This window comes from Chiroxiphia lanceolata, chromosome 7, assembly GCF_009829145.1.
Source record: "Chiroxiphia lanceolata isolate bChiLan1 chromosome 7, bChiLan1.pri, whole genome shotgun sequence".
NCBI classification, from domain to species: Eukaryota; Metazoa; Chordata; class Aves; order Passeriformes; family Pipridae; genus Chiroxiphia; species Chiroxiphia lanceolata.
Genome location: NC_045643.1, coordinates 1,698,384 through 1,725,222, shown reverse-complemented (window position 1 = coordinate 1,725,222; position 26,839 = coordinate 1,698,384). Strand labels below are relative to the sequence as shown.

At 50.6% G+C, this 26,839-nt stretch overlaps 2 protein-coding genes across 7 annotated transcripts; both read right to left on the bottom strand.

Annotated features, from left to right (window-relative positions):
* Positions 1-795: 795 nt before the first annotated feature.
* Positions 796-26,077, bottom strand: LOC116789715 (UDP-glucuronosyltransferase 1-1-like). 6 transcript variants are annotated; one of them, XM_032693855.1, is made up of 6 exons: positions 18,444-19,116; positions 16,642-16,847; positions 4,923-5,054; positions 4,739-4,826; positions 3,536-3,755; positions 796-1,802 (listed from the first exon to the last, which is right to left on the bottom strand). In XM_032693855.1, the coding sequence occupies exons 1-6, from the start codon at positions 19,096-19,098 to the stop codon at positions 1,505-1,507; spliced, it is 1,599 nt and encodes a 532-aa protein (XP_032549746.1). In that variant the 5' UTR covers positions 19,099-19,116; the 3' UTR covers positions 796-1,504. The 6 variants fall into 6 exon arrangements, with proteins under 6 accessions (XP_032549746.1, XP_032549748.1, XP_032549745.1 ...); XM_032693857.1 differs by lacking the exons at positions 16,642-16,847; positions 18,444-19,116 and adding an exon at positions 22,710-23,587; XM_032693854.1 differs by lacking the exons at positions 16,642-16,847; positions 18,444-19,116 and adding an exon at positions 14,883-15,823.
* Positions 19,466-20,735, bottom strand: LOC116789721 (UDP-glucuronosyltransferase 1-1-like). Its single transcript, XM_032693868.1, has one exon. The coding sequence runs from the start codon at positions 20,693-20,695 to the stop codon at positions 19,757-19,759; it is 939 nt and encodes a 312-aa protein (XP_032549759.1). The 5' UTR covers positions 20,696-20,735; the 3' UTR covers positions 19,466-19,756.
* Positions 26,078-26,839: the final 762 nt, after the last annotated feature.

The window sequence follows — 26,839 nt, the reverse complement described above, 5'->3', positions numbered from 1 at the left end:
GAGGAATGTGTGGAGCTGCAGGAGCTGCACTTGAAAAGCAGCTCAGCCCTCACAGCCTAAAAAAGGGTTTCCTTCTTTTTGCTGCAGGAAGGAGGAGGGCAGGGAAAGACATGTTTGGGAACAGTCACAGCTTGCTTGGATCTGCCCCAGTAAAGCAGGGACCATGTCCTCCCTCCCCGAGATAATCCAGGCTGGGAGCATTCCCAGGGAAAACAAACTGCTCCCTTTGTTCAGGCTGCTTTTGGAGCACCAAGACCTGGCTGGGGGGATCTGGGATTTGCTCGATGACTTGCTTTTATCATCCTAAGGAATCAGATCCAATGGAACCTTTAACCTTCCCCTTAATAGGGAGGGAATTGCTGCCAGGAGCACTTGCAGGGCCCTGTCAGAGCAGAGCTGGGTGACAGTGGCTCTCTCGTTGCTGCAGGAAGGAGGAGGGCAGGGAAAGGCGTGCAAAGCCCTGGACAGGCCAGGGGTGCCGTGGGTGTGCCTGAGATTTGGGGGACAGGCTGGGGATGCACTGGTTTGAACTTCACAGCTTCCTCCAAGTTCCTGCTTTTTCAAACAGCAGCACCAGGACACCTGGACTGGGATAGCCCAGTTTGGAGCCTTGGATATGAACCTGGGAACTGTGGCAGCCTCGGGATGTCACCTCTCAGCAAGGACCAGTGATACAGGAATGCTACAAGGGGAGGTTGTGGATCCAAGTGGCTTCAGTCTTTCCCTTCTCCAGCTCTTTCTCCATGATCAAAGTGTCCACCCCCCTCTCTCTCAAGGCAGAAAACACCAGAGCCATTATTTTTAGTATTTGGGGTTTATTTAAAGGGCTGAGGTTTGGGGTTTTGCCTGAGCATCAGGCAAAGAATCAATCAGTTGGGGTTTATAACAGGTGAGCTCCAGCCACAGCACTGAGCAGGAGGAAATTGGGGGGAAACACAGTGGTTTTCCAGCAGCTTCCCTGCCAAAACCCTTGGTTTTGTTCAGGATATTGTAAACACTCCCCCCAACCCCATTGGAAGCTTAGTTTCCATGACATGCATTGTCAGTGCATAACATTTACCTCTTCTACAACACCAACTACACAAAAGATCTCAGAGTGTTTGATAAACCTGACACTAGATGGTTCTCCTAAAACCCTGGAAGACTTCCAAAATCCCTGTTGCATGGAGAGGTGAAAACAAAAAGTCCCTCTGAGGCCTCTGTACACCAAGAGGTGGAAACCAGGAGCCTTGGATTTCCCACCTGGCCCTGAAGTGTCTGAGCGTGAAAAGCAATTTCCCCACAAGGTATTTTAAAACAACAGATTCTTAATTAAAGGTAAAAAATTATCTCAGTGCAACAACCCCTCTCGTGGTGCTATTTTAAAGGATCCCTATTATTGCTGGACTGAAAATCAGTGTTTATTGCAGTGAAATCTGAGCTGTTCTCTGATCCTTGAGGCCCAGAGCAGAGGATTTATCTCCCACCACGGGTGTCACCTGCTGGTGGGACTTGGAGTCACCTGCTAGTGGGTCTTGGATTTGGCTGCTTTCTTTGTCCTTCCCTTCTTGCCACAGAACCTGCGGCAGCAGCACAGGCAGCACTTGAAGGAGATGAAGAGGGAGAGGAGCAGCACGAGCAGGAGGAAACCCAGGACGTCCAGGGAGTGGTACTGCACCCAGTTGAGGTCGTGGGCAGCGGGCCTGAGGTGTGGGGCCCCTTTGTGCCTCATCACAAACTCCACCCAGTGCACAGCCAGGTCCAGGGGGTGGATGGGCCTGTCCAGGTGAAGGTCTGAGAGGCGCTGGATGTTCTCCTTGTACCTGTCAGGGGAAGTGTTCAGTCACGGAATGGTTTGGGTTGGAAAGGACCACAAAGCTCATCCCATCCCACCCCCTGCCATGGGCAGGGACACCTCCCACTAGCCCAGGTTGCTCCAAGCCCCATCCAACCTGGCTTTGGACACTTCCAGGGATGGAGAAGCCACAGCTTCTCTGGACTCCACTGGACTTGTGCTTCTGAGACTGAGCCCCCCGAAATGAGGGTATGCAGATTCAGTTGTCTGATGGCCCCTGGGGGCTCCTCTGATGGTGTTTCCTCCCCCACTCCCACCCCTTGAAGAGGAGGATGGCAAAGTTACAGGCCTAGACAGTGCTGTTTTCAATTCTATAAAAAGAAGGGAAGGTATCAGAAAATAAGGAAAAGCTTAGTTTGAACTCTCAGCAAAATCTCTGGGGTAAAGGTCTCTGGCTGAAATGGCAGACTGAGGTAGAAAAGCTGTCCAGCTTTTCAAGATCAAGCTGCTGCATCATCATAATTATTGTTATTACAATTATATTATTATATTATCATTATTATTGCTGTCAGAACAGTGGTTAGGAAGCACTGTCAGTAAGGTGCTATTTCTCAGCAACACGATGGAGGAGAGGATACCAAGAACTAAGAAACTGGGAATGGGAGGAGGGAAAAGTCCCTGGCCATGCTGACTGCAATCCTGGGATCTTTCCTGTCCTGTCCTTTCCTTTCCCAGTGCATCCCTGCATGTTCCTCCTGCTCTGTGCTGGAATTGCCCAGCCTGCAGCTCCCTGTGCTCACACAGCTCCTGAGGAACCCCAGGGAGGGAAAAAGGAGTGAGAAAACTCATCTGTAAAATAAATGAGTGGTAACAGCTCTGTTTGGTGAACCCTGCCAGCTGGAAAGCACAGTTCCTAAAGGAGTACAGCCTCTGGAATACTCCAGGGCACCACCACTTGCCTCCAGCACCTCTGGGCAAGTCTCATGCAAAGAAAATCAACCATTCCACCTTTCCAGGCTCCCCCCTGACTCGTGTCACTGGGTTGGGGAATAAAACCTGTTTGCCACCTCTCTCTTCACCCATTGCCTTTCCTGCCAGGCTGTGTCCAAGCCCCCTTTGCCTGGGAAATTTGGATTTAAGGAGGTGACATTTTTGTCAAAATGACTTACTCCATTGCATTTATACTACATCTTCTCTGATCCCTTCATCCCCTGATCCCTGCATCCTCCAAGCCCTGCCATCCTCCGATCCCTGAATCCTCTGAACCTGCATCCTCCCACTACTGCATCCCGCAATCCCTGCATCCTCTAAACCTGCATCCTCCCATCCCTGCATCCTCCCATCCCTGCATCCTCCCATCCCTGCATCCTCCCATCCCTGCATCCTCCCATCCCTGCATCCTCCAAACCTGCATCCTCAAATCCCTGCATCTTCAAATCCCTGCATCCTCAAATCCCTGCATCCTCAAATCCCTGCATCCTCCAATCTCTGCATCCTCCCATCCCTGCATCCTCCCATCCCTGCATCCTCCCATCCCTGCATCCTCCAAACCTGCATCCTCCAATCCTTGCATCCTCCAAACCTGCATCATCCCATCCCTGCATCCTCCAAATCTGCATCCTCAAATCCCTGCATCCTCTAGAGCTGCATCTTCCAATTCCTGCATCCTCTAAAGGTGCATCCTCCCACCCCTGCATCCTGGCAGTCCCTGGCAGCGCCACACAGCCGCGCAGGCAGGAAGGCCACGCTCCTGTCACTCACGTTTTGTCATTAATGACAGCTCTCAGGGCGGTGGAGATGTCCTGGGAGGTCATTTCCAAGATGTTCAGGGTCAGTCCTGCTCCCCTGGACTCCACTCTCTTGGCATTGTCCATCTGGTCTCCAAACAGGGGCATCAGCACCATGGGCACCGCGTTGCAAATGCCCTCATAGATCCCGTGGGAGCCCCCGTGGGTGATGAAGGCTCGAGTCTTGGGGTGGGCTGCGGAGGCAAACAGAGGCTGGGGGTTACACAAAACCTGCCCAAAAGACAGCCCTGGTTGCTGTAAATCAAGACCTTTGGGCTGCTGGGGGTGTAAATCAAGAGCTTTGAGCTGTCCATTCCTTATGGACTGAGGGGAGAGAACAGGGGGTTGAAGGAACCTGGAGCTGAAGAGCTCTGTCTTGGTTGGGGTAATCACTGGAAAATCCTCCAAGGACTTTAGGATTAAATCAGAGCCAGGAGGGGTTAAAGTGGATGTTGCCATTGAACTACTTTTTTACCAGGGTTAGGTTGGATCTCAGGAAAAGGTTCTTTCCCCAGAGGGTGATCAGGCACCGACCAGGCTCCCCAGGGAATGGTTGTGGCAACAAGCCTGTCTGAGTTTGGACAATGCTCTTGGGCACATGGAGGGATTGCTGGGGTGTCCTGTGCAGGGCCAGGAGCTAGACTGGATGATCCTGATGGGATCTCAGCATATTCTGTGATTCTCTGGTTTGCTGGTTGCGAAGATCTCCCACAGCTGAGCCTGTTGTCTCACCAACAGATGCTCTCCTGACAACATCACATACAACTTCACCACTTTGTGAAGCCCAAATACCTGTCTGGAAACGCACACTTGGGGACCCTAAATTTGCTTTTCAGCCCTGCAGGCATGACAAAAACACAGCTGGGTGTCGAGACTGGTTAGTGAGAGATAAAGATTCCCGTTTTGGACTGGGAGTTTTGGGAACTCTTTCCATCAGAGCCGTTCCATAATTCAGCAGTTCTGAAGATGCACTTTCTCAAAGACAAGCTCTGGCTCCAGCAGCAAAGGCTGCAAGGATGGTCTGTGACCCACAGGGACAGGGTCAGCTGGTGGTGACTCCCAGCAAGGCCTGTGACCCACAGATGATGCTCATGGGATTTTACAACAGTAGAAGAGTGGAAGAATATAAAAGAGTAAAAGAAACCCCCTGGTGCCTCTCGAGGCTCCTCAGACCTACCCAGGAGATCGTTCTGCGGCAGCCACTTGACGAGCTTCACGTTCTGGGGCAGGTTGGGGGGTGTTGGGCCCGTGTATCTCCACAAGACCTGCCAGGAGGAGCCAACAGCACGTCAGCTCTCAGCAGGAGAGAGATGGGAGGGCCTGCAAACAGCCCTGCTGGAAGGGGAAGAGGGAAGTGGTACCGTCTGAGGGACTGTTCCCAAGGCATCCGCGATTTCCATGGCTTTCTTCATGGGGATCTCGGAGACCATGGAGCCCAGCGAGAAGACAACGATGCCATGTTCTCCAGAGGCATTCACAATGGTTTCAAATTCCTGCCAAAAGGAAGCACAACCTTAGTCAAGGTCCTTTCCAGGTCAGATGCTGGAATTGCCGTGGCGTTCCCACAAAACTCCCTGGAAAGGCAATAAAATAAGCAGTCGACACAACAAACCAAAAATGTGACACAACACCACAAAATTATGATCAGGAAAATCAGCTACGGGCAGGAAAATGAGTCCTGGGGAAAAAGAAATGGGCGCAGGTGGGTGAACAAAGTCAGGGAGGTGCCTGAACTCAGATTCACGACGGACCTGAGGAAAAATTGGCTTGAAAACAATTGTGTAGCAAAGCCTGTCTGCTCAAAGACACGGTCTGTGCCACAGAAATGATGCTGGACCAATTAAGGAGATCAATTCATAGAATCCCAGAATGGTTTGGGGGGGGAAGGGACCTCAAAGCCCATCTCATTCCACCCTCTGCCATGGCAGGGACACCTTCCACTCAACCAGGTTGCTCCAAGCCCCGTTCAACCTGGCCTTGGATAGATCACCATCATATTTCTCCTGGTAACCATTCCCTGGGTGGCTCATTTCCACACTCATTGCAAGTCTGGATTTAGAGCTGATGTTCTTCTTTTCAGACCCCAGAGTTGCAAGAGAGAATTAAAATTTTGGACAAGTGTTCTGACAGCTTGAACTCCTCATATCTGGATTTATTGTCTTTGCTTTGAGTAGGATAATATTGAAGTGCTGCCAGGGGTTTGTATCTATTTGGTTTGATTGATTTCAATAACAGAAGGACCAGGAGATCCAGCACTGGAATCCAAGAACAAAGGAATTCCAATGAAGCACAAAAACAGCCGAAGGCTGGAGCAAAAATTCTTTGCCATAGAAAAATATTTGGTCAAGCCAGGAAAGGAAAGACAAAAGGAAACTGTTGCAGAAATCAGAGTGAAAGAAGTGGAATAAAACGAACTAAAAGTTTGTGTAAGTCTGGCAAGTGAAATCTTATCTCCAGGATCTGATGGGATAACCATGGAACCATTTGGGTAGGAAGGGATTTCAAAGATCATCTCATTCCAACCCTCTGCCATGGGGAGGGACAACCAAGACTGACTCTCAGTTCTGCTCTTTACCACAGTTTTAGGGCTGTCTAGAGGCATATTTGACCCAATTTATTTCCTGTGGGATCAGTCACATCAGTTTTATTTTCTTTTCTAAATGTTTTTGCGTTCCAAGGTCCAACGATCTGCTCGGAAGTGTCATTACTCCTAGGAAAGTTTGCAGCCCTGCTTTGGGAATATTCAGGTTATTTTAGCAGTGTTTTTAATGAGCATCTGCTCATCTCACTGGGTGCTACTCACCACCTTTATGAAATACCTACAGTGGACGTTCGCTGGAAAATAAGAGAATTAGGAAGATTTCTTAATGCAAAGCAGGAGATATCCCATATTGAGGAAGTTTGGCACAGTTCAAACAAAATACATTTACAGTCCAGAGTATTTCACACAAAAGTGGCAGAAGGGCTGCTTCACTGGTGGGGTGGGTTTCATCCTGAAGTTCATGCAATATCCTGAGCTGGAAGGGACGCACAAGGATCATCCAGTCCAACTCCCAGCCCTGCCCAGGACACCCCAACAATCCCACCCTGTCCCTGAGGGTGTTGTCCAAACGCTGCTGGAGCTCTGGCAGCCTTGGAGCCTGTTCCAGAGCCTTCCAGTGCCATGGGGAGCCTGTTGCAGTGCCTTCCAGAATCTACTCCTAACACCCAGCCTAAACCTCCCTGACAGCTCCAGCCGTTCCCTCGGGTCCTGTCACTGCTCACAGAGAGCAGAGATCGCTGCTGCCCCTCCACTGCCCCTCGTGAGGGAGCCGCAGACAAGAAGAAGGAAAAGGGAATGGAAATAGGGAAAATGGGAAAAGGAAAAGCCGGGTTTTTTTGGTGCAGCTTTGCCTGGGAATCCAGAGGTGTCCTACAAAGTAACTCCCCATCTCTCCAGGGCTGGACGCCGAGGTGCCAAGTGCGTGCCCAGCCACTCCCGCCTGGCATCACTTATTCCTGCCTGGGAGCTCCATCTCCTGGACAGAACTCTCAGTGCAGGCAGCAGGGAAAGGAGGGAACTGACCCGGGATAACTTGTTTTCCCGAGTGCAGCCGGTGCCCCCGACCAGGACCATGTTGGGCATGAGGGGCCGGGGGAACTCAAACACGAAGTCGTATTTCAGGAGCCAAAGGGCCGCGTGGCCCAACAGCTCCGGCACCGTCGCCTCCCGCCGCAGGAACTCCCTGATCAAAGGATCGTAGGGAGAATAAAGGAAAGAGCAAGCCAGGGAACTGCTCAGGCTGGCCACGAGGTTGCCCAGGCGCTGGAGGAAGTTCATGCGGTCCGTGAGGCGGGTGGAAAACCTGGGAATGTAGGAAGGAGGGCTGGGACAGAGGGTGGCCTGGGAGTCGAGGCTGCACGGCAGCCCCCGGACGAAGTACACAGAAGGCAGGGAGAGGTGCTCGGCCACTATCTGCCCACAGGGAAAGAAAGGATCCATGAAAACAGCATCAAATCTGCTCTCCTCGAGGTACTGGATCAGCTCTCTGTCAGCCAGGAGACGTCTGCAGGAATCCAAGAACATGGTGGTAAAATTGGCTATTTTCGCGAGTTTTTCCAAGAAGGGCTGGGGTGTGAAGCTCCTGTGGCCCATCTGTCGGAATTCTGCCTCCACATACTCCCTGGTGTAAGACACAGAGTATGTTTTCAGGGTGTAAAGCCCCGACGGGCGGATCCGGAGGTTCGTCTGCGGTGCCACCACCACGAGGTCGTGTCCCCGCTGCCGGAGCCGCTCCACGACCGGGCGCATGCTCAGCCAGTGGCTGCCGTCAATGGGCACCACCAAAAGCTTCCCACCTTCACCAAAGGTCCACAGGAGCAGGCAAAACACAGCCCAGGAGGCAGGGGAATGAAATCCTGGCTTGGAAGGAGCCATTTCCCTCGTGCGGCCAACAGAGTTTTAAATGCTTCAGGAGGAGGAATGAACCACGGGGGTACTTTGCACTTGAGTGTTAACTGAGGTGGGGTTTAACTTTTAACAGAGAGAAATTGGGGTAATTTTTAACTGTGGGTAAATATTGGGTTTATCTCCCGTGCATGGTGAAGGCTCTGAGTAACCGGGCACCGCAAGGTGAAGTTGCATGTTCAGATCAACATCAGAGGATTCAAACACCCCAGGGAAGAGTGACAAAGGGAGGAGTGATCAAGGGAGGAGGGACCAAGGGAGGAGGGACCAAGGGAGGAGGGACCAACAGCATCTTGGGCTGTTGAGCAAGAGTCATGAATGGGACTGACCCAGCAATCACTAACATCCAGGTAATGATCAAGTCCCTGCCTTGGGTCCACTCCACTGATTGGACACAGAACCAGGAACAAGCCAGACCTTTGGATTGCTTTGTGCCCTTGGAGTGTAACCAAGAAGCAAAGATTGCCAGAGATTTGATATACAGTGGGTTGTAAAGGTTTATCTGCAGATTTGGTGCTCTATCACAGCAATTATCACAGGGAAAGTCCTGGGTTTACAGTAGTAAAGGTGTCGCAAGCTGAGCAATAACTCCCTGTCTGAAAGGATAAACCACTGACATCTCCCTGCCTGCACAGCACGAGGGAGATTTAGACAAGGGAGGGGAGATGGTTACAGTCCTGAAGGCTTCTTTTCCCAATCAGCCTCTTATTTGCTACCTTACACAAATCCAGAGGTAACAGAGCTCCCCCTGTGTCCCTGCACACCCCTGGTTTTGGGGTATTCGTACACATGGAATCCCAGAATGTCCTCATTTGGAAAGACCCACAAGGATCACCAGTCCAACTCCTGGCCCTGCCCAGGACACCCCAACAATCCCACCCTGTCCTTGAGGGTGTTGTCCAAACACTCCTGGAGCTCTGGCAGCTTTGAGACTCTGACTAAACCCTGGGGAGCCTGGGCAGTGCCCACCACCCTCTGGGGGAAGAACCTGAGATCCAGCCTAACCCCCCTGACACAGCTCCATGCTCTGTGGCACTGAGAAGTGCCTGGGTATATCCACAGATTTCCATTTTTTTGTACAATCATCTCCTGTGATTAATTCCACAACTGTCAGGAATATTAAATCACATGACCCTGAATTATTTTGTCATTTCTCTGACACAGAACATGCCCTGAGTGTCCAATATGATGATGATGTGCTTACAACAAGCTAAGCTACACCTACAGGCAGCTACACAGCTCAGGCAACTTGACCTAAGCTCTCGTGGAGAGAAACCCTTCAGGTGTTTGAAGAGCAAGCCTTGTGATCATCTATCAAAGCCTGAAATCCCACTCCCAGGCCATCCCAGGATTCGATCACATACTGGATCAAGACAAGTGTTACAGAACAGAGTCACAGGATATGCTGAGCTGGAAGGGACCCACAAGGATCATCCAGTTCAAACCTCGGCCCTGCACAGGCCCATCCCCCTGTGCCCCAGAGTATCACCCAAACCCTCCTGGAGCTTTGGCAGCCTTGGTGCTGTGCCCACTGCCCTGGGGAGCCTGGTCAGTGCCAACCAGCCTCTGGGGGAAGAACCTTTGCCTGAGATCCAACCTGACCCTGCCCTGACACAGCTCCAGCCATTTCCTGGTTCCCGTCCCTGGTCATCCCAGAGCAGAGCTCAGGGCCTGCCCCTCCTCTGCCCCTTGAGGAAGATGTGACTGCAATGAGGTCTTCCCTCAGCCTCCTCTTCTCCAGCTGAACACACCAAGAGAGCACTTAAACCAGCACATCTTAAATAATCACCAATAAATGCCATGACACCCTTGGGGTAAGCAATGACCAACCTCTGACAATGGCTTCTTCTGCACACAGTTGATGCCTCCAACATAGACCATGTTGGGCATTATGGGGCGCGGGTACTCAAAAACAAAGTCATATCTCATCAGCATCACCGAGGCTTTGCTGAAGAGCTCCTGCATCGTTACATCTCTCTGCAGAAACTCAGAGGCCAAGTTCCTGTACTCTGTATAGAACAGGTAGCAAAGCACAGGCTCTGAGAGCCCAATCAGGAGGTTCTTTACACGCTCTGGAAATGTCATGTGATCCGAAGTGGAGGAGAAAGTCCTGGGCACGTAGGACACAGGACTGGGACACTGGGCATCCTTGTAGTCTAAGGTGCACGGGAGGCCACGCATGAAGTAGACTGAGGGGAGGGAGAGATACTCAGCAAGGATGGGGCCACAGGGCAGCACAGGGTCCATCATGATGGCATCGAACTTGCTGTCCTGGAGGTACCTCATCAGCTCTTGGTCGTACAAGAGGTGCCGACAGGCAGAGGAGAACAGGCTGGTCAGCTGGGAGACGTTGCTGAGCAGAGCTGTGAGTGTCAGCTCAAAGCTCTTCTCCCCCATCTCCTGGTAGTATTTGTCCACAAACTCCTGCGTGTAGGGCACGGAGTATGTTTTGATGGTGAAGGACTGAGGGCTCTTCAGGAGCAAAGCGGCGTCAGGAACCACAGCCACGATTTCGTGCCCCTTCTCCCAGAGTTTCTCCAGCACCATGCGCATGCTCAGCCAGTGACTCCCATCCTGAGGCACCACCAAGAGCTTCCCACCTCCTGCCACGCTCCAGAAAGCAAGGAAAAGAACCAGCCCAGTGGTTACCTGGTGCCTCCACATCCCTGCCGCGGGGAAGGAAAGGAGATCAACTGCTCCTTCTTACTCCTTTCAGCAGAATATGAAGGCAGAAAATAGTTGTACCTCGTTTATATCGCGGTGGACTTTAATGTTTACCCCTACAAAATGTTTGCTGAGACAGGTTACTGGAGTTCCAAGATCAGGGTTTGAACACTGATAAAAGCATGGATTAAAGTGCTATCAAGGCACCTGAAGAAGCTGTTCCCTGCATTTAAGTTATCTCAGGTGATTGAGAACAATTAGCAGGGCCCTTGATTAGCAGAGGCAGCAGTTGCTTGTGGTTTTGCTGGGTCAGGGATGTCTCAAGTGAGTCACTGTGCATGTGGCTGGGCCAGATTCAAGGCAGGAGTCAATTTTATGGCCACTGAGCTTCTCCAGAGAGCTTGTACTACAAAAACTGTGGTGAACTACTGACAAGGAAGACCTAAACCTCCGACCTTTGCTTGGAAAGGTGCCTGGAGTTCACGCAGGATGCCCTCCATGGTTTGCAGGAGCTGGCACGCCAAGCAGCGGAGTCACCAGAGTTTGGGTGACTTATTAACCAAATACCTTTTTATCAAAACAGTGACACAGCACAATGTGCAGCTCCTGCTCAAGAGGGGCCACCAGAGTTCACAGATGAGTGACCTGAGGCCAAACATCTCTTTGAAAGCAAAGATGCAGCAGAACATGATGTTCTTGCTCAAGAGGGGCTGTAAGAGTTCACAGGTGAGAGGCTACGGGACAAATGTGTTTGAAAGTTCACAATAATAGGTACTTTTCCAAGAAGTTATCAAGGCCTGGCTGTGGTAGGAGCCAAGGGAAGTCCACACTTGTCTCCTGTGCTCACCAGAAGAAGGGGAGAACAGTTTGAGATGCTTCTGCATTTCTTAGGGTATGACTTTTAAGGCAGAAAACCCTCAAACCCACATTAGGAGTCCTGATCTTGATCACAGGCTACTTGATGGGGAGGAACAGTGAACCCAGAGTCACTGAGGTTGGAAAAGCCCTCCAAGGTCATCAAGTCCAAGTTTTGGCTGATCCCCCCCTTGTCCCCCAGCCCAGAGCACTGAGTGCCACGGCCAGTCCTTCCTTGGACACCTCCAGGGGTGGGGACTCCAAACCTCCCTGGGCAGCCCCTGCCAAGGCCTGACCACTCTTTCCAGGAAGAAATTCCTCCTGAATTCTTCCTGATGACTGAGCCAAATTCTTCTGGGTAACAGTAAAAAAAAAAAAAAAATCAGTCATAAACAGTTTGAGAGATTTGGACTGAAAATTTGGAAGAAGCTTTTTACCCTGGAGGTTTTGGAGGTTTTGCCTGTCTAACAACACAGCTGCCCTGCTGTGGAGGGAAGTCCCACAGAAGGACTTCTTTATATACCCAAATCTAGTTGATTTGAGTGGCATTTAAGTGCCTAATTATTCCTGAGAACGTGGGTTGAAGCTGCAGGAAGCGATGCAATGGAAACCCAACGTGTACCTGGGGGAATGAAACAGTTCCCTGTAACAAAGCAATGCTTTGGGGGGGAGGGACAGGCAAAGGCACTGGAAAACTTTCCAGATAAACCTAAAAAAAGCAGTTTGTGCTGGAAAGGAGGGCCTGGCCAAGCAGATCTCACCTGCCACTAAGGCATATTTCATGGATAGGGAAAAGCTGGATGCCAAAAGCTAGCAAGGTTACAAAAGCCAAATAAAATGCAGGAATGGCAACTGAACAAGAGCTGGATGGAGAAGAAAAATGGTTTTAGACTCCCCTAACCAAGCACACCCAAACAGAGAGAGCTCTGAACAGTTTCTTCATGCCTGGAAGGGCTGTCTTGGAGCAGGCAGGAATGGTAGGAATTTTGCTTCATGAATTGGCTGCCTTTGCCAAAGGCACCTGAGTGTGGGAAGTACATTCAGAGGCTAATACTAAGCCTAATCCTAAGAGTGTCCTAAAATGCTTAATTGGAGAGGAGGTTCTCCATGTGGCCTGTTACAAAAAGGGATTCTCATAAGCCAGGAGGAAGGACTGTAACATCCAAAGAAACTGTATTAAAGAGGAGGGAGTTTCAGACATCAACAGGGAGGCTCACACTGGATATTGGGAAAAATTTCTCAATGGAAAGGGTTACCAAGCATTGGAATGGGCTACCCAGGGAAATGGTGGAGTCACCATCCCTGAAAGTGTTCCAAAAACGCGTGTATGTGGCACCTGGGGACATGGATTAGTGGTGGGCTTGGCAGTGTTGGGCTGATGGTTGGATGATCTCGGAGGTCTTTTCCAACCTCAGCAATTCCATGATTCCATACAGTCCCACCCTGTTTAAGCCGAACTTTGGCTCTAGCGGGAACTGAGATGATATTAAAAGGCCAAAAACTGAAGCTCCAGTTCCTGTGAGTCCATTCCCACATTTCTGTGGGAAAAGGATCTCACCTAACAAGGCAAAGCATTAAATACACCTTAAGATGGCAGTACTTACTCATGTAGTAAACTCAGAGTTGCAGACAATCTTTTACCCTACAGACAGGCCCCTCACATCTCATATTTGACACACAGTTGTTCAGCCAAACATGGATCATCTGTGAGACACTAAACCAAAACGCTATAAAACACCACTGAAGAGGTAACAAAACCCAACCCAAACCCTTGAGGCTCATAACAGTTTCAAAAAAAGGTCATAGAAGTTTTAGGAAAGTTCATAAAAGTTCAAAAAGAGTTCATGGAAGTTGTGACACTGGATTTTGAGCAACACAGGAACAGCCTTTTGCGTGTTTATGAGTCTGAAGTCCACAAGTCCTGCCTGTTCCAAAAGCAAGGGTGAAAGGAGATAGAGGGGAAAGTAAAGCCAAAGTGCAGGGTTGAGTGCCAAGGCTGTGAGCTGGGAATGGTCCAACAAATATTCCAGAGAGGGGAATCCATGATTATCCCTCTTGTAAGCCTATAAATCCTGGCAGTCAGCCTGCACCTCTTATAACCACCCAAATCCTTTTTAAATTCATAGGTTTTGTCTACAAAAAATAGATAATCTGCTGCTTTTGAGGGGCTGACTGGGGGTTTTTATAGTGCATGGTGTGGAAAAATTCTCCTTTTTGTTTGCATTTCAGTGTTAGTCACAGGTCAAATATTGGGAGAAACTGCCTGTCAGTCCCCCTTCCACCCTTAGCTTTTCCATCTCCATCTTTTCTAGACTTGAGTGTCAAGTTTGAACCCTCTTTAAAAATGCTTCATTTTTACTGTGTGAGATTAAGCTTTTCCCGAAAAATCAGCCTTATCTCACCCACTTGGCAAAGCCAATATCCGAAAAACTCAGCAGGAAGAGTTATTACTAAAAATAGAAGTTACTCTGCAAACCACAAAGTAGATTTGAAAACACACACACAAAAAAAGGCTGAAATAAATCCAAGAATCATTCTAGAAGAATAAAGTCGCCAACTTATACTTCATTTTAATTATGCCGGTTGATACTTTAAATAAGGAGCACCACTGGCCCTGGAATATGGAAAAAGAATGCCACAAGTTGGGAAAATGAGGCAATAGCAGCATCAGGAAAGCCAGCTAAGGGAAAAGCAAAGTTCTGCTGCTGGTTTGGGATGATAAAATAAAAAATAATAAAAAGCTGAATGTGAGATTGACAGTGGCAAAGCTGCAACATGGAAAATCTGAACTGGATGCAGAATTAGTTGATACGATGAAGTGTGTTTGGTATAAGGGATGTAGGAGACACTCAAAACTCAGCAAGGCAGAGGAAGGACCAGCCTGACCTAACTGGACACGCTCAGGAGGTTCCCTGAGGGGCCTCAAATGATGTTCCAAAGCAGAGGAAGTTGTTTTTCATGAGCCTCTGACAATTCAAAGCACAGAGAATCCACCCTTAAAGAACAAATACAGGAATGTAAAGGAAATCAGTCAAGTCGGATCAGAGGATGAGTGAAGGTCTCCTCAAACCAAGTGTGTCTTGCAACAGGTCAACAGCCCTGAGAGAAGAGGTGCTGGGACACCCCTCCAGTGCCAGAGGTGGCTTGGAGCAGAGGCACAGCACTTCCCAGAGCTAATTTCATGTACAGCACTCCCTCCACCTCTACCTGCAATGCCTTCACTGACAGCAGTGCAGAACAAAAGCAGCCTGAAATCCTCCTGCCCCCGCCCACAGCCCGAGGACTCGGACACACCCTGCGCTGCAGCTCCTCGGAGCCACCCCAACCCCGCAGGGAAAACCAGAGCGTGACCCACCTGGCTGAGCTGCTTGGAAGCACAGTTTACTCCACTAACCAAAATCATGTTGGGCATCAAGGGCTTTGGGTAGTGCAAGACAAAGTCTATCTTCATGAGCCAGATGGAAGCCTGGCGGAGGAGATCCGGCACGGTTACATCCCGATGCAGGAATTCCGAGGCCAGTCTGGCATATGGTTGGAAGACAGCATCGCAGAGAAAAAAATTGGGGATGTCATAGAGCACATTCCTGACCCGCTGGAGGAAGGTCATGTGGTCTGTGTGGTCTGTAAAGACCCTGGGGACGTAGGAAGGTGGGTTGGGGCACTGGGTGGCTTGATATTCCAGAGCACAGGGGATTTGCTGCAAGAAATACACGGAGGGGACCGAGAGATGCTCTGCCAGGATCTGCCCACAGGGGAGAATGGGGTCTGTAAGGATGGCATCAAATTTGCTGTCCTCAAGGTACTTGACGAGCTCCCTGTTGTGGAGCAGATGTGTGCAAGTGGCCAGGAACAGAGCAGAGGTTTTCTTTGACCGCTGATAAAGCCTAATGACTCTCGTCAGAAAAGATCCCCCTTCAAACAAGTCCTTTGTAAATCCTTGGAAATCTTCATCCATCGCTTCCTGTGTGAAAGGCACTGGGTACATTTTCATCACAAAGTTCTTGGATGGCTTGATGTACAGACTGACTTCAGGGGCAACCACAACCACATCGTGTCCCCTCTGCCGCAGACTGTCCAGCACCTCCCTCATGCTGAGCCAGTGGCTCCCGTCCACCGGCACCACCAGGAGCTTCCCACCCACAGCCAAACCCAGCAGGGACAGCAGCACCACCAGAGTCACTGTGAAGTGAAGGGGAGCACTGAGCCCTGGGGCCATTCCTGCAGAAACCTGGTGAGAGCCTCTAAGGAAGGAACCAGCAGCAGCACTGGCGTCCGCTCCCTGCTCCCGAGCAATCTGTGCCTCAGCCTGACTTTTGACCCCTCGACTGTTTGCCGTGTGGTAAATCTGTAATCACCCAGGTGATAAAAGGCTGCAGAACCAGCAGCAGAGCTCAGCAATCTGATAAATGAGGTGGGTGCTCCAGATAAGCCTCTTGTGTTTCCGTAGTAAAAGCTTTGTCACCTTTGAGCAGGACCTGCCAAGCAAACAGCAGCCTCTAGAGGCTCACTGAATTTGTTCTCAGAGCTCACACTGCCATGATCAAGTCAAACCCCTGGAAGACCTGCCCTGCAAACACAGACCGTGCTGCTTAACCCGAGAGCCCACAGTCTGCCACATTCCTCGAGATTCCAGCTCTGGCAATACCCCTGTGAAGGAGCAAATTCACTGACGAAGAAAAAGCAAACTCACTGACAAAGAAAGATGTGGTGAGGCCACAAGGACAGAAGGTCGATGTGCATTTATCAGTAAATACCAGGCCCTTTTACAAACATTTACTGAGCTGTAGGGATTACACCTGACTGCAAGGCTTTCACAGCCCCATGGATTTGCCTCTGGCTGGTTTGTCCCTCACTAAGGGAGGAAAAAAACTACAAAATGTTCCACAAATTAGCTTTGAATATGCATAGTAAAAAAGGCATTGTCTCAGCGTGTTTGTAAGTGAGAAGGTATAAAGACCTACAACTGGAAAATGAGGGAGAAAGTGAGAGAGAAATTTCTTTCATGAATATTCACCAAACTCACCCTAAATACGAACTCAATTCCTCTCTGTAACACAAAACTTCATCCTCAGGACACACAAATCAGCCACAGCACAAATCAAAACCAGACCCACCTGAGTCAGCTTCTTGTGAGCACAGTGTACTCCTCCAATGGGAATGATGTTGGGCATCAAAGGCCTGGGATAGTCTAACACAAATTCTACCCTCAGCAGCCAAACAGAGCCCTGGCGCAGGAGATCCAGCACAGTCACATCCCGATGCAGGAACTCTGAGGCCAGTTTGACATATGGTTGAAAGGCAAAATCACAGAGGAAAACATTTGGGAAGTCGACAAGCATATTCCCCACCCTCTGGAAAAAGGTCATGTGGTCTGTGAGCTGTGAAAACCCCCTGGGAACGTAGGAAGGGGGATTGGGGCACTGGGTGGCTTCAAAATCCAAATCACAGGGGACTCCTCGGAGGAAATACACGGAGGGAAGGGAAAGATGCTCTGCCAGGATCAACCCACAAGGTACTACAGGGTCTGTGAGGAGGGCATCAAACTGGCTCTCCTGAAGATACCTGATGAGCTCTTGGTTTTTCAGGAGCCATTCACAGCTGAGAACTGACAATTCACCGAGTCTTTTCATCCCTTCATATGTTTTAAGAAATCTTGTCAGAAAAGATCCTTCCTCAAAGGAAATCTGCAAAAATGCCTGGAAATCTTTCTCCATCTCTTCCTGTGTGTAAGGCACTGGGTACATTTTCATCACAAAGTTCTTGGATGGCTTGATGTGCAAACTCACTTCAGGGGCGACCACGACCACGTCATGTCCCTTCTGCCGCAGACTGTCCAGCACCTGCCTCATGCTGAGCCAGTGGCTCCCGTCCACCGGCACCACCAGGAGCTTCCCACCCACAGCCAAACCCAGCAGGGACAGCAGCACCACCAGCCTGGCTGTGAGTGCTGGGGGAGAACTGAGTCCCGGGGCCATTCCTGCACAAACCAGGGAAGTGCCTCCGAGGAAGGAACCAGCGGCAGCACTGGCGCCTGCTCTGTGCTCCCGAGCAATCTGTGCCTCAGCCCACTGCTGATCCCTGTTTTATTTGCAGGGAGGTGAATGTGTAATCACCCAGGTGATAAAAGGCTGCAGAACCAGCAGGGAAGTCAGCCAAGTTCACAGGCTGGTGCTGTGTGGTGGAATCACCAGATCACACCCACTTCTCTCTATCAGAGGAACCATAAAGTGTGTCCCTGGAAGGAGGCGGGGCAGCTCTGGCTGGGACTGCACTCCTGATACCTTCCCTCTGGAGGGGCCTTCTGCCCCTGCAGGAGATGGGTCACCTGCACAGCACCACAGCCTTGCACAGGCTTCTCCCAGGCAAGGCCTGCTGCTTCTCCCACAGGAAAGTCAGCTCTGGGAGGCCCAGAGCCCCAGGCTGTGGAACAGCTCTTGGAATCGCTCTCTAGGCTGAGAAGACTGAAAAGATGGGAGGATGAGGCAGGTTCCTGCAGGACACACCATCCACCATAAGCAGCACTCCCAGTGTCCCAGCCCTGCCTCAGGGCACGGACAGGTTGGATCTGGGAGCTCAGAGGGCAGAGCAGAGATTTAAAACACTCTATGAGGACTGGCACCCAAAAAGGGAACTCAATTCCCCTCTGTAACACAAAACTTCACCCCCAGGACACACAAATCAGCCACAGCACAAATCAAAGCCAGACCCACCTGAGTCAGCTTCTTGTGAGCACAGTGTACTCCTCCAATGGGAATGATGTTGGGCATCAAAGGCCTGGGATAGTCTAACACAAATTCTACCCTCAGGAGCCAAACAGAGCCCTGGCGCAGGAGATCCAGCACAGTCACATCCCGATGCAGGAACTCTGAGGCCAGTTCTTCAAAGGGTTGTAAGGTAAAATCACAGAGGAAAACATTTGGGAAGTCGTAGAGCAAATTCCTCACCCTCTGGAAGAAGGTCATGTGGTCTGTGTTCTCCGTAAATATCCTGGGAACATAGGAAGGGGGATTGGGGCACTGGGTGGCTTCAAAATCCAAACCACAGGGGACTCCTCGGAGGAAATACACGGAGGGAAGGGAAAGATGCTCTGCCAGGATCAACCCACAGGGTAGGACAGGGTCTGTGAGGATGGCATCAAACTGGCTCTCCTCAAGGTACTTGATGAGCTCTTGGTTTTGCAGGAGTCCTTTGCAGCTGGAGACCCCAAAGGCACTGATTCTTTTCATCCTTTCATACACTTTAAGAAATCGAGAGAGGAAAGATCCTTCTTCAAATGAAAGATGAAAAAATGCCTGGAATTCTTTCTCCATCTCTTCCTGTGTGAAAGGCACTGGGTACATTTTCATCACAAAGTTCTTGGATGGCTTGATGTGCAAACTCACTTCAGGGGCAACCACAACCACGTCGTGTCCCCTCTGCCGCAGACTTTCCAGCACCTGCCTCATGCTGAGCCAGTGGCTCCCGTCCACCGGCACCACCAGGAGCTTCCCACCCACAGCCAAACCCAGCAGGGACAGCAGCACCACCAATGTCACTGTGAAGTGAAGGGGAGCACTGAGTCCCGGGGCCATTCCTGCACAAACCAGGGAAGTGCCTCCAAGGAAGGAACCACTGGCAGCACTGGCACCCGCTCCACACTCCAGAGCAATCTGTGCCTCAGCCCACTGCTGATCCCTGTTTTATTTGCAGGGAGGTGAATGTGTAATCACCCAGGTGATAAAAGGCTGCAGAACCAGCAGGGAAGTCAGCCAAGTTCACAGGCTGGTGCTGTGTGGTGGAATCACCAGATCACACCCACTTCTCTCTATCAGAGGAACCATAAAGTGTGTCCCTGGAAGGAGGCCGGGGCAACTCTGGCTGGGACTGCACTCCTGATACCTTCCCTCTGGAGGGGCCTTCTGCCCCTGCAGGAGATGGGTCACCTGCACAGCACCACAGCCTTGCACAGGCTTCTCCCAGGCAAGGCCTGCTGCTTCTCCCACAGGAAAGTCAGCTCTGGGAGGCCCAGAGCCCCAGGCTGTGGAACAGCTCTTGGAATCGCTCTCTAGGCTGAGAAGACTGAAAAGATGGGAGGATGAGGCAGGTTCCTGCAGGACACACCATCCACCATAAGCAGCACTCCCAGTGTCCCAGCCCTGCCTCAGGGCACGGACAGGTTGGATCTGGGAGCTCAGAGGGCAGAGCAGAGATTCAAAACACTCTATGAGGACTGGCACCCAAAAAGGGAACTCAATTCCTCTCTGTAACACAAAACTTCATCCTCAGGACACACAAATCAGCCACAGCACAAATCAAAGCCAGACCCACCTGAGTCAGCTTCTTGTGAGCACAGTGTACTCCTCCAATGGGAATGATGTTGGGCATCAAAGGCCTGGGATAGTCTAACACAAATTCTACCCTCAGCAGCCAAACAGAGCCCTGGCGCAGGAGATCCAGCACAGTCACATCCCGATGCAGGAACTCTGAGGCCAGTTTGGCGTATGGTTGAAAGGCAAAATCACAGAGGAAAATATTTGGGAAGTCGAAAAGCAGATTCCCCACCCTCTGGAAAAAGGTCATGTGGTCTGTGAGCTGTGAAAACCCCCTGGGAACGTAGGAAGGGGGATTGGGGCACTGGGTAGCTTCAAAATCCAAACCACAGGGGACTCCTCGGAGGAAATACACGGAGGGAAGGGAAAGATGCTCTGCCAGGATCAACCCACAAGGTACTACAGGGTCTGTGAGGAGGGCATCAAACTGGCTCTCCTCAAGGTACTTGATGAGCTCTTGGTTTTGCAGGAGCTCTTTGCAGCTGGAGACCCAGAAGACATTGATTCTTTTCATCCCTTCATACACTTTAAGAAATCGAGACAGGAGAGATCCTTCTTCAAATGAAAGATCAAAAAATGCCTGGAAATCTTTCTCCATCTCTTCCTGTGTGAAAGGCACTGGGTACATTTTCATCACATAGTTCTTGGATCGCTTGATGTGCAAACTCACTTCAGGGGCAACCACAACCACGTCGTGTCCCCTCTGCCGCAGACTTTCCAGCACCTGCCTCATGCTGAGCCAGTGGCTCCCGTCCACCGGCACCACCAGGAGCTTCCCACCCACAGCCAAACCCAGCAGGGACAGCAGCACCACCAGAGTCACTGTGAAGTGAAGGGGAGCACTGAGCCCTGGGGCCATTCCTGCACAAACCAGGGAAGTGCCTCCGAGGAAGGAACCAGCGGCAGCACTGGCACCCGCTCAGCGCTCCCGAGCAATCTGTGCCTCAGCCCACTGCTGATCCCTTTTTTATTTGCAGGGAGGTGAATGTGTAATCACCCAGGTGATAAAAGGCTGCAGAACCAGCAGGGAAGTCAGCCAAGTTCACAGGCTGGTGCTGTGTGGTGGAATCACCAGATCACACCCACTTCTCTCTATCAGAGGAACCATAAAGTGTGTCCCTGGAAGGAGGCCGGGGCAGCTCTGGCTGGGACTGCACTCCTGATACCTTCCCTCTGGAGGGGCCTTCTGCCCCTGCAGGAGATGGGTCACCTGCACAGCACCACAGCCTTGCACAGGCTTCTCCCAGGCAAGGCCTGCTGCTTCTCCCACAGGAAAGTCAGCTCTGGGAGGCCCAGAGCCCCGGGCTCCATGCCCTTGCCTGTAGGATGCATTCCCAGACAATCTGCCCCAGTTTGTCCCCAGGAGCCCTTAAGCAGCTCTGATGGAGAGAACAGATAGGAAAAAGCACTGCCCTGACAAAAGCGACAATTTGAAAGGGACTTTTGAGGAAAAGCAGATCTACAGAAAGAAACAATTCCAGCCTGGCATTAAGTGGAGTGGGAGGAGTGAAGCAACGCCCGAGGGCGGGGAAGGGCAGCTCTGGAGAGGATTTTACAAGCCTGCCTTCTGAAATGCAAATCTCTTTTCTTGTAAAAGAACAGTCACCTTCACCAAGGCCTGAGAATCTGAGGGAAGAGTGGTCAGAGGCAGGAGGAATCCATTCCCTAAGGATTTGGGAAGGGTGGCAAGTGAAAGAAGTTCAAGGGAAGAAGAGAGGAGAGTCTGTTTGTTTTGGAGTCATGTTCACAAAGATAAAACATTATCCTTTCTAGGAAACAAAGGGATTTATTGCTGAGACACCTGGGTGACACTCAGATTCAGCACCTGCCTGCTCCTATATCTCCTTTTCCACTTAATCTCTGGCTTTACATGAGACTGTTCTACCCACAGCACAAGCAAGCAAGGATATACATCACATGCAGCAAGGAGCTAACACACATCACCAGCTCCAACAAGCTAATCCAGGACTTTATGGACCACAGCTTCCCAGGCAACCACCCATCCACATTTCCCGATCCAAACCTAAAAATGCAGCTGAAAATTCAGCTGCCTCATGTTTGTGATGGAAGATGTCACACAGATACCTTCACCACAAAATATGAGCCTTGGACTCAAACACATACTTTTATGCTGGTACATAAAAGAGCACATGATGCTCTTGCACGAGTTATTTTTCTCACTAGATAAGCAGCTAATGGTCTTGAAGAAATATTCTCCTGCCTCTTACAAGGCAAAGAATTGTTGGAAGGGCTATTATAATCCAGCAGCCCTCTTGGCATGAATTCCTGCCTGAGATGGTGCTTGTGTACCTGCCTTCAGCTGGAATTAAACACAGCAGGGCACCCGATCCCCTCACCAAACAAAAGCCCTGTGTTGGGCAGACCTGAAGAAAGGAGGTGGGATCACATCTTGTGCCTGTTTTTTATGTGGATACAGGAAGTCTTAATCTGAATTATACCTTTAGGTAGAATCAAAGAATCCCAGAATTCCCAGGTTTGGGTTGGAAGGGACCTTAAAGCTCATCCAGTGCCACTCCTTGCCCCAGGCAGGGACACCTTCCACTAGCCCAGGTTGCTCCAAGCCCCATCCAACCTGGCCTTGGACGCTTCCAGGGATCCAGGGGCAGCCACAGCTTCTCTAGGCAACCTGTGCCAGGGCCTCCCCACCCTCCCAGGGAAGAATTCCTTCCCAGTATCCCACCTAACCCTGCCCTGTGGCAGTGGGAAGCCATTCCCCCTCGTCCTGTCACTCCAGGCCCTTGTAAATCCTCTGCGAGAGAGAGGTAGGATCCCTGTCAAACACTGTGGGATCACACAGGTGTGTGACTGCCGGAACTCTTCCCTTGTTCCCCCTCTCCCAGCCTGTCACTGACCTCAGACAACGCTTTCTTGTGTCCACAGTTGATGCCTCCAATGAAAACCATATTGGGCATTACGGGCATGGGATAGTCAAAGGCAAAGTCGAGTCTCTTCAGCCACACTGACCCGTGACTTAAAAGCTGCGGCATCGTCATCGGCCTGTGCAGGAACTCCGAGGCCAGCTCTTCAAAGGGGGAGAAGGCGATGCTGCAGCTGAAGGACTCAGAAAGGAAGAGCAGGAAGTTCTTCACTCTCTGGGAGAATGTCATGTGGTCTGTCTGGAGGGAGAATATCCGCGGGACGTAGGACGGCGGGTCCGGGGCCTGAGCAGCCTGTTTGTCAATGTTGCATGGAACACCCCTCAGGAAGAACACACTGGGGATGGAGAACTGAACAGCAATGATCTGCCCACAGGGATTGAAGGGATCCGTGAAGACGGTGTCAAATTTGCTGTCTTGGATGTATTTCATCATCTCCTTGTTGTACAGCAAGGATCTGCAGGTGGCTTCAAACATGGCAGCGGTCTTCTGGGAATGTTTCAGAGTATTCCAAAATCTGACCAGGAAAGGCTCTTCACTAAAGCACATCGGACCAAATGAGCGCATCTGTTCTTTCATCTCTTCCTTCTTGATAGGGACAGGGTAGGTTTTCAAGTCATAGACATCTGAGTAGTCGATGTACACCCTGTTGTCCGGTGCCAGAACCACAATTTCGTGCCCTCTCTTGCTCAGCTCTGCCAGCACTTCCTTCATGCTGAGCCAGTGGCTGCCCTCCATGGGGATCACCAGCAGCTTCCCAGCGCTGGCAGGACTCAGGAGGCACAGGAAGGGGAGCAGCAGTGCCCTCAGCATGTTGGGAGCTGGCCGGAGAGAAGCCCACACACTGAGAGGCCAAGGGTGGCTCTCAGGCTTTTGTAGCTGTGCCCCACCCAAGCAAACGCCCCATTTGGCAGCACTTCCACTGATCTCCTGCCCTTGGACTTGATTCGCGTTCCAGGCGTTCACAGGTCAGCACGCAACGGAGCCAAGGTAGGTGATTCATCATCAATAAAGGGAAAGGTCAGAGTTGGGCAACCAAGATGGCTTTGCGTGAGCCCAGGAAGGTCTGTCACCTTCAGGCACCTCACTCGCCCGAGCTGAGACACCTCAATGCCTCAGACTCCTCTTCTTGCCCTCAGCCACCTGACATTTACTGACCAAGGCAAGTTGCACAGTGAAATAGAACTTGGAGAGAAATATGAGAAATCAGTGTGGAAGTATCTGGGTTTTGGGGTTGGTTTTGTTTTTCATAACCCAAACCATTGGGCACCACTGAGAAAAATTCCATTTCTTTTCATTAATGCAAACTTCCCTTTTTTCTGAGAGAAGCAGCCAACAGGAAGTCTTCCCTCACTTCTCCACACAACTTTCACCTAACCCCTTATCTTGTCAGCTCTAAAATGAGGTTGCAAAACAGCAGTTCACCGTTGTACCTCCGATAACACAAACCACCAACACGCTCCTGTTTCACCAAGTCATGAGTCGTTCATGGCCAGTGTTGGGGCAGTTCATGACCCCAATCCTGTGAGTCCAGGTCCTTCCTGGTTATGAATTGCTGGGGCTTTAAAAGTTGGTGATAACCTCTCATTAAAGTTTATAAGTTCCTAAGTAGGTGGCAGGGCAGGTGCCTTTGGCTGGATTTCCCTTCTGCAGGGCATTCAGAGCTCTACATCCCTGGTGCAGTTCTCTTTTTCAAGATTTCTGCCCTTCCCAGGAACCTACCCTCCAAAAGAAACAGCTCCAACACCCACACTATCTCCACATTGGTAGTTCACAACATGGATTGACTCAATGGCAATTTTCAAACAGCTCAGAGGAAGGAGATGCATGGAAAACACACCAGTTGCTCATAACCCCTGACAAGCTGTTGAAGGAACACCAGAAGGTTGACACCCAAAAGCTGGGTATCAAGAAATAGCTGTGAAAACCTCAGTTTTGCATTCACCAAATACACTGTTGTGGGTTCTTTCTTCCCATTTCAATGTGACATGTATGTTCTACCACCCCAAAGAGCAATAACTTAACAGACAATTTGTGAACTAAATAGTATGAAAGTACAACCAAAGCAAATTAAATGATGTTGCAGAGCCTGGAGTTAAAACCAAAATATGACTCCCAGAGCGTGGCCTTCGGGTTTTTGATCAGATTACAGAAATATGTGTCAGATTCCATGAAATTAAATCCAAACTGGTTCTGCTTGGCAGATAATACACATTCACTGAGGGTAGTAATTTGTAGCTGGCGGATGAAATCCCTGGTTTTGTGAGAAAATCCTCATTAATTCAAGGAAGTCTCTCTCCAGGTGATTTGATTTCAGCCTGTGGAAAACAGCTGCCCAAAGCTGGTTGTTTTAAAGCATTCCCAGAAATAAAAATAATCAATAGCGATAAATTTCCTGAAACAATGTAATGAATTTTCATTGGAAAATGTGGAAAAGGAAGGAAAGGAGAAAGGAAAAGGAACATTACCTTAGGCAGTGGTTTCTTCTTAGCACAGTTTATTCCTCCGATGAAGACCATGTTGGGCATCACAGGCCTGACATACTCAAACACAAAGTCAAACCTCAGCAGCCAGATGGAAGCAGAGTCCACCAGGTCCACGAGGGACACGTCCCTCTGCAGGACTTCTGAGGACAACTTCAGCGCTTCATTGTAGAAACCATCACAGTACTTGAGCTCCAGGAGGGAGATCAGGACATTTTCCACCCTCTGGAAGAAAGTCATGCGGTCCGAGTTGAAGGTGAACAGCCTTGGGACGTAGGACAGGGGGCTTGGGCACTGTGGGGCTTCAAAGTGGAGGTTGCAGCCGAAGCCTCTCATGAAGAACACGAAGGGGAGCGAGAGGTGGTTGGCGAGCGTGGCCCCGCACATGAAGATGGGGTCCGTCAGGATGGCGTCGAACCCGCTCTGGTTCAGCGCCTTCAGGATCTCCTGGTTGTGGAACAGGTCCTTGCACTGGCCAAAGAAAGTGTTGAAGGAGTGCACCGAGTTCTTGTACATGTCCAGGGCATTCAGGGGGAAGGGCAGGCCCCTCAGGTGAGCGGCCACGTAGTCATTGAAGGCGCTGTCCAGCTCCTCCAGGGTCTGTGTCACCGGGTACGTGAGCACCTCGTAGGCCTGCGAGGCCTCCATCTGCCAGCTCACCTCTGGCATCAGCACCACCACCTCATGGCCCCGCTGGCTGAGCTTCTCCACCACCTCCTGCATGCTCAGCCAGTGGCTCCCCACCATGGGCACCACCAGCAGCTTCCCACCGGCTGTGGGGCCGGGCAGGAGCAGGAGGAGGAGGAGGAGGAGGAAAATCCAGGCACAGCAGAGCCTCTGAGCCATGTTCCTGTGGCCGTGGAAGTGGCTTCTCCTGCAGGCTGTGGCTGGAAGATACTTTTGAAGGACAATGATGGGTGTTGCACTGTACTTTGAGATAATCCCCTGGTTAATAATTCACCACTTTGGATTGTGGGTGGTTTATTTTTCTTTTTGTTTTCTCTTGGAAGTGGAACTGTGACCCTTTCCAGTGCTGAGTCACTTCCTTGGTGTTAACAGGGAAGTAACACCTCCTCAAGGTGCTGTCAGATCTCTAAGGACTTGTCTCTCAGGAAGGCAAATTCCAGGAAGGCAGGAGATCCCAGTGTAAACAACTCCACCAGCACAGCAGGAAAGGCAAAGAGCCTCCTTGTGGGTGAATTGGTGGATGTTCAGATCATTCCTCTGAGGACACAGAGGGAGACCCTCAGGAGAAGGGGAAAAGGAGGATGAACCAAATATTCTGAGCAGGCGGGAATCTCCACAGGGGGCAAGGGGTGGAGGTGGCAGCTGAGGGACAGATCTGTGAAGGTGAAGCCCAAGTTCTTGCTTTACACAGTTGTTTCACAGCAGGTTGAAAACTCCTCCCCACCAGGCCTAGAACACACACTGATGGTGTGTCACCTTCAGGCACCTCACTCGCCCGAGCTGAGACACCTCAATGCCTCAGACTCCTCTTCTTGCCCTCAGCCACCTGACATTTACTGACCAAGGCAAGTTGCACAGTGAAATAGAACTTGGAGAGAAATATGAGAAATCAATGTTGAAGTATCTGGGGTTTGGGTTTTGTTTTGTTTTTCATAA

Coding starts and splice junctions, on each gene's coding strand:
- LOC116789721 (XM_032693868.1), bottom strand. CDS start 20,695: ATGGCCCCAGGGCTCAGTGCTCCCCTTCACTTCACAGTGACTCTGGTG.
- LOC116789715 (XM_032693853.1), bottom strand. CDS start 26,062: ATGGCTCAGAGGCTCTGCTGTGCCTGGATTTTCCTCCTCCTCCTCCTC. Junction 4,827..4,922: donor TGGGAACAGTCCCTCAGACG/GTACCACTTCCC, acceptor TCCTCCTGGCAG/GTCTTGTGGAGATACACGGG. Junction 3,756..4,738: donor GCCGCAGAACGATCTCCTGG/GTAGGTCTGAGG, acceptor TTGCCTCCGCAG/CCCACCCCAAGACTCGAGCC.